We start from the raw sequence: 7,229 nt of genomic DNA on the forward strand, positions 1-7,229 counted from the left end.
CTACTATTTGCTGCCTTCTAATTCCTCCAATAGCACTGCTAGAGTCGCCTCACAAGATAACGTTCTAGCGTTAAACGTTGCCAGGTTCAGATTCCGATGGCGGCATGTCCGTACCCAGGTGTTCTTATTCAAACACCGACCCTCAGTTCCCCGCAGCAGCGAAGCAACTGACCACTGCAGCCATCAGTCCTGTGACGCAGCAGAGGATGCTAAGAATTACATGACCTGCCCAGCTCCATTTATTTTCCTCTTAATGTATATTAGAATATTGGATATCCTCGTTCTCTCGCTGATCCACACAGCTCTCTTCCTCTCTCTTAACGGTACGCCTAACATTCCTCGTTCCATCGCTCTTTGCGCGGTCCTGACTTGCTCTCGAGCTTCTTTGCCAGCCTCTAAGTATCTGCCCCGTGTGTTTACACAGATAGAATACACTGTATGTACACCTTCCTTTTCAATAATGTTGGTAAGCTCCCAGTCAGGATCTGAAAATGCCTGCCGTATGCACTCCAACCCATCTTTATTATTCTGTAAATTACGTTCTCTTGATCAGAATCCCCTGTGAGTAATTGATCTAGATGAACGTGCTCCTTCACAGCCTCTATACTCGCGGACAATTTCTTGTGGCTGTGAAGGTAAAGCTACTGAAGCGAAGCGCGCACAGGTGAGAGCGCTTCTGAAAAAAAGTCCCGCATTTTAATCCACATCAGTTTAGGCTGGTGAAAAGAAGACGTAAACGCCGTACTAGCAGCAGTGAAATAATACAGAACACACCACTGAGTGTATGCGTTAACTTGTTTTCCAGCTTTTCCCTTCCGCGTCAGGGGAAACTCGAAACCATCGCACGTGGAAGCTGCGTCTATTCAGCGTCTGTTCCGAGCAAACAAACGCACTGTCAACTCTGCCGGAATACTTGCCGCGGTAAACATGTGCAGCAGCCACGCGGCCGGAGCTTTCCCTTCATAGCTTCACAAAGTTGCCCACCAGTAAAGAGGCTGGTTGGCGAACTTGTGCTCTTCTTCCCTTTTCAGGTCATTGATGATTATCTTTGTCTTCTGCATATAAAACAGAACACACTTTTCCACCCCACTCCTACACTTTCTCTCTTAAGGTCCTCAAGTATTTGTTGTAATTCGTCCCCTGTGTTGCTGAACAGCACAATGTCATCTGCGAACCGAAGGTTGCTGAGATACTATCCGTTGATCCTCACTTCTAAGCCTTCCCAGTTTAATAGCTTGAATACTTCTTCATGATTATATTGCGCTTAGTGTTACACTGACGATTTTAAGTGAAGGACAGGGCGTGGACGTACGTACGTACTTAAAATATTCAGAGTAACATTAAGCGCAGTATAATCGTGAACGTCCGCAAACTTGCTCCCTTCACTGCTTTACATCTTGAATACTTCTTCCAAGCACGCAGTGAGTAGCATTGGTGAGATTGTCTCCTTGCCTGACCGCTTTCTTTATAGGTATCTTTCTAATCTTCTTGTGGATAACCAACCAATCTCTGGAATCTTTGTAAGTATTTCCCAAAATATTCACGTATGCTTGTGTACACTTTGATTATGTCATGCCTTTAGGACTGCTGGTGTCTACTGAATGAAAAGTCGTTTCATAATCTATGAAAGCTATTTAGAGAGGTTGATTGTACTGTGCGAATTTCTCCATTACCTGATTGATGACACGGATGTGATTCATTTTAGAGTATCCCTTCATGAACTGAGCTTGTCCTCTTGGTTGGCTGAAGTCAAGCGCTCCCCTTATTCTATTGTAAACTATCTTGGTGAGTATATTATAGAATACCGAAAGTAAGCTAATAGTCGAATAAAATTTTTTGTATTCCTTAAAGTTTCCCTCTTTGTGGATTAGTATAATGTTGTCTTCCTTCCAGTTCTTTGGAACAATTGAAGTCCTGAGACATTGTATTTAAATGCTCGCAAGCTTTTTAAGCAGGATATGTCTATCTTTCATTAAATTCACTGTTATTTCACCTTTTCCTGTCGCTTTTCCCCGGGTCATATCTTGCAAGGCTCTTCTAACTTCATCGTTAGTTATAGAATGAGCCTCTGTATTCTGTTCACTGCTGCTTCGAATGAAGGTAGCGTGGCTCCTCTGGCTGCTTTACAGGTCAGTATAGAATACTGCCACTGCCTTTACTACATCCTCTAAATTACTGATGATATTACCCTTCTTATCTTTCAGTGCATACATCTTGGCTTGTCATATCCCAAGTTTTCTTCTCACTGATTTCATGCTGCGTCCATCTTTTACTGCTCCATCGGTCTTTCTCACGTTATGATTTTGAATATCTCTTGCTTTCTCCTTGTTGAGCAGTTTAGATAGTTGTGCGAATTCCGTCTCATCTCTTGAGTTGGACAATTTCGTGATTTCTGGATAGTTTGTTAGGTCCTTTGTTACTTGGGTGAGCTTACCTACTGGCTGTCTTGGTGCCTCAGCTCCCACTTCCATTGCTACTTCTCAAGCCAGTCTACTTACTGTTTCGTTCATTACCTCTATGGCCTTTTCATCCCTATGTTCTAAGGCTGTATATTTGTTTACAAGTACCAGCCTGAATTCGTCAGCTTGTACCGTTACTGCATCTTGGTTGGTTTGTTCCTTCTTGAGTAATTTTACTTTTCCTCTTGATATAGAGAGAAACGCTGCAGATAACTAACCTATGACCTCATCAGGCTAGAGCGCGAGAGGAGCAGGCGGCATTCATCAAAGCGTGGCGATACATTACGAAGCTTAAGGGATTTTATCCTTAACAGCTTCGCTTGAAAAGTATATCATGTAGAACCCACGCACTGCTGTGATTCGAGGGAGGCGAAGCTTCGCTAAACTGGGAAGGCCACAGGGCGCAGTTGCGTTAGAGATGCGCGCATCGGGCGTCGGTTATGAACACGCCTCGCAATTGTCAACCAGAGCGGCGAAGGCAACGGCCACAGCGCCACCACAAACCGTAGCATCGTAGGTAGGTTTACACTCTTATTTAACTTCAGGGGCTTAGATTATTTCACGGAGGGTGTGAGGTGACGAGAAATAAACCGATTTACAGCCTCGTTCACTTTTGAGGGTGTAAATTATTTTACAGAGCACGTCAACCTTCGGATACACGAAAGCTTTCGCGCGAGAGTGCGTGCGTGTGATGGAAATGTTGCGGTTATGCATTCCTCGCGCTACTGCTTGCACTTGCTCTCGCGTGCACGTGGTGCTACGAGGTATGACACGTTCAGCAATCGTCTCAAAGAGCTCATCGGCAGGAGGCATTACGCGTGCGCCCTTTTTTCTTTCTTTTTTTTTTGCCTTCATGCTTTTTTTATGCTGGGGGACCGCTGTCCATTTTCTTCACGTGAGCTGTTCGGCGAGAACGCAGCAGCGTTGCCAGTAGCAGTGGACAGCAGCACAAGATATGCGGTCAGCAAAGTCCACGAGGGTTCGCTAGGGAAGTATCGCATTAAGCCAAAGCAGGACGTGCGCTGACTGTCTGTCGCTTAACGCGCACGCAAAAATGGCAGGTGACAAGAAGAAAAAAAAAGAACCTTTATTATTGAATGTCGGCGCGAATAACGTGAGAACATGGTTGCACTATCAATGATGTTTCATTCCCACCAGATACTTTCTCTGTGAGCGCCAACCTCTGGCTCTCAAACTCGGCTCTTCTGTCCAAACAAGATTAGTTTTTTTTTTGGCGTTCTCCTGAACCTCTTTGTACACGACATACACGCGACATCAAAGCGCAAGCTCCGTCCACGTTTTTGACATCGATCAATACAAGATGTGGCGGCGAGTCTTTACGCGAAGCATCCTTATCATACCATCCCGGACATTGCAGACTGTCGGATGCGCACAAGTAGCAGAGAGGGAGAGAGAGAGAGAGAAGGGAAGACGGAAAGGCAGGGAGGTTAACCAGACTGAGTCCAGTTTGCTACCCTACACGTGGGGAGGGGAATGGGGAGTGAAAGAGGGAGAGAGAGAACTTAGGTGTCGGATGTCAATAGTCGGGCACTCAAGTCTGTTGCCCTCAGGTAGCGATAAAGCGCTCGAACTGCTTTCTTGGCCAATGAGCTGTGAGGCCAGGCTCCCAAGATCTTCGCTTCCGTAAATGGCCTGTCATACAGCCTATTCAAGGCACACTGGAGAGTCGCACGTTGAATGTCGAAGCGAGAACAGTGGCACAGAAGGTGACTGATGGTGTCTTCACACTTGCACTTAGCGCACATCGGTGAATCCGCCATTCGAATACGATAGCTGTAGGAGTTGGTGAGTTCTTTCGTTAGGCCAATGAGGCAGGAATCACACAGTCAAATGGTAGTCAACTTACCAGCCATCTCTCGCGTTGTACTTATCGTTTCGGACACCTCTCATCGCAGTTCTTCTTGAGGAAAAACATCAAACGTCGCCTTGTTTCTCGTCCAATCGCTCCGTCGAGGTCTAACCATGCTCACTTGAATGAACAGCCGCTTGCATTTTGGCCTATCGTGTGAATGGTGTAGTGCTAAACCTAAGCCTTGCTTGAGATTGTGCGCTGTATAGGACGACGATGGAAACAGTTGTGTGCATCCTATTTGGTTTTATGGCATTTCACTAAAGTATACAGCTGCACTAGACTCTCGCATTTTGGTCAATCGGTAACAAATGAGTGGTAAACACAGCTTAGGCAATCTTAGCTATTCTTCGGAGCCCATAAGCATTCAATTTTTTCTTTCGACATTAACCTGCGAACATCTAAGGAGACGATGTGTACACGTAGTAGTTAGCGGATACGACGGGGGTGCCAGCCCGTTGCCTCCGAGATTTTTTCAGCGTGCCGCGGGCCGCAGCGAATGACGCTTCATCTCGGGGGCCATAAGAAGCAGCCGCACGTTCTGAGTTATGCGTCATTAACGGCGTGCCGTAATGCTCGCTTTTTTTTGTTCGTGTTGTTTTAGTTTCGTTAAAAGAACGTCTATATTTCTGAGTAGTTCGCGACGCAAGTGCTAGTATTTCGAACGTAAAATTTTGCAAGAAGGCTCCTCTATATCTACAGTACGTAGAGTTATCGTTGAAGCTGGCCTTGAAAGTGCTTCACGAAGAATTCTTTTCGGGTGGATTTCAACGTGTACGCTGCATCTACATAATTTGTTTTGTTATTCACGGGCTCTTCTAGAAGGACCTGCGTTAAGAAGACGTCCACTTCGTTCGATTTAGAAAGAATCGTCATACAGTGTGATACTGTTCGCGTCCATTACACGCGCAAAGAAGGCAACTTCTGGCGTCCCGTTGCATTTGTCCGGGAACATGCTTTCCGTATGCAATTGCCGAGCACATGCTTCTGAGCTTCGCAGATACCTCGAAGTACTACGCAAGCACCGTTGGGCGCATCAAATTAACTAGCCTACCACTTCGCACTTAGAAGATCGACCACATCTAATGCACCTTCATTGTTTTTGCACTGAAATATCGACTTGAAGAGCAGATGAACGATCACATTACCGAGCTTCCGCTTATATTATTATGTGATTCTTAGCAGTTGGTGTCGCCTTTGATTGGTGCCGGCTACTGCTTTTTACCCAGAGATGTTAAAAATAAATCGCTTAAACGCCTTTGAAGGAAACGTCACCTCCAAAACCACAGTAACATAAGTAAACGCGCATTTACTGTGTCTAACGTAATAGACCTACTTAACCAGCTCCTTCGGCCCTATAGCTATTACAGTGCCTAAATGCATTCCAGTCTGTTGGGTGTTTACTCTGGCGCTATAATCGATCAAGGGTTCAAGTATCAAATAAACTTTTACGCGTCCGCTTCCCAGTGGGCGCTACAGGATCGTATACCTTAGGTTCATCTGCAATGAACCCTGCTTTCCATTTTCCACAGTCCTTAACGTACAGCGCATCGCTTTTATCGTTCGCCCCCTCAATTTCCCTTGAAGCCTGTTTGTAGAGAGAGAGAGAGAGAGAGAGAGAGATAGAGGTAAGCGCGATGGGTAAGGAAGTCATGTTAACTGCATGAAATTCCGGTTTGCTACCCTGCACGGGGGGAAGGGGAAGGGAAAATGAAAGACGGAAAAAGGGAAAAGTAAGCATCTGTAATGCTTACGTGATAGAAATAGTGGTGTCCCTCCTTGTGCATGATGTCGACCATATATTCCAAAAATTCTTGCGGAAGATCATGGAGCTTGAACATAGCCATGTCTACTTCGGTTTAATATAGGCCAGTGCGCGATTTGAAAAACGACCAAGAAGCGTTTGGGGCTGAGTAAACTGCGCTGACTGTTCTGGGAGGGTTCTGGAAGCAGCGCTCGCGCTCCCTTGGCAACAGCACAGAATGGGGTAATTTTTCAGTTTGGATAAATGTGCATAGCTTCTCGAGCCCCATAGGTTCGTTGAGAGCATTATGCAAGTGTAACTGTGTGGCAGCCTCATCAATTGACGCTAACCCATGGTAGTTGAGGCTGCCATAACTTTTGTAGCTGCGAATAGCTCGATCTTCTTGCCGTACTTCGAGCGCCAAATTTACTGATCGTTCATAGCCATAATGATGTCACTTCTCGTATTTGCGCATTAGAACCCATGATACTACTATGGCACTAATTATCAGTATTATTGGACTATAATGTCTCAATTTTCATTTATGGTGCAAGGAGTACAACTTCCAAGATCATCTGTCTTTCTTTCTTTCTTATTTACTTTTTTTTCGATGATTTCTTCATTTATCGAGAAAGAACGCTCTGACCGGCTTTAACAGCGAGAATCGAACAAATTTTGAAGATAAACGCACATTATAGACTCTGTGCGAAATAAAGATCTCGTTAAGCGGGTAATTACACATTGTATTGCTGTTTCGCTTGCGCATTGCGTTGTAGCAAAGCGATCACGTGCCTCTCCGGCCATCAGCAAGACACGGAAACTTATCACGCGCCCCACACGATCTACACTGTAAACAAAATTTTGTCTGTTTGGAAATTTTCGTGGGTTTTGTGCCCCAAAACTGTCCATCCATGAATGTTTACTCCCATATATGTGGCAGTATAGCAAAATTTCAAAATTTCACTGCGGTCGCTACCCGCCGTAGCAAAAAAGCCACGTGACGTAATCTTGCTACGTATTAAAATATTTTGTTTTCCTTTGTGGAAACCTAGTACAGGCGGTCTTAAAAAGCGACCCTCACCGCATGACCTTAGAGATGCACAACGCCTGCCAGGTTAGCATATTAGCTCAGGCCCGCCGAACTCGTTTGGTCACG

General features: G+C 45.3%; 1 protein-coding gene across 1 annotated transcript in view; it reads right to left on the minus strand.

Moving 5' to 3' along the window:
- The window catches only part of LOC142559549 (uncharacterized), a 77,396-nt gene extending 71,145 nt beyond the window's left edge, over positions 1-6,251 (minus strand). The window contains exon 1 of the mRNA XM_075671129.1: positions 6,084-6,251. Within this exon, the coding sequence (XP_075527244.1) occupies positions 6,084-6,176 (93 nt within the window). The 5' untranslated portion in view covers positions 6,177-6,251. The remainder of the gene's footprint in view (positions 1-6,083) is intronic.
- Positions 6,252-7,229: the final 978 nt, after the last annotated feature.

The sequence above is a fragment of the Dermacentor variabilis genome, chromosome 10, assembly GCF_050947875.1.
Source record: "Dermacentor variabilis isolate Ectoservices chromosome 10, ASM5094787v1, whole genome shotgun sequence".
NCBI classification, from domain to species: Eukaryota; Metazoa; Arthropoda; class Arachnida; order Ixodida; family Ixodidae; genus Dermacentor; species Dermacentor variabilis.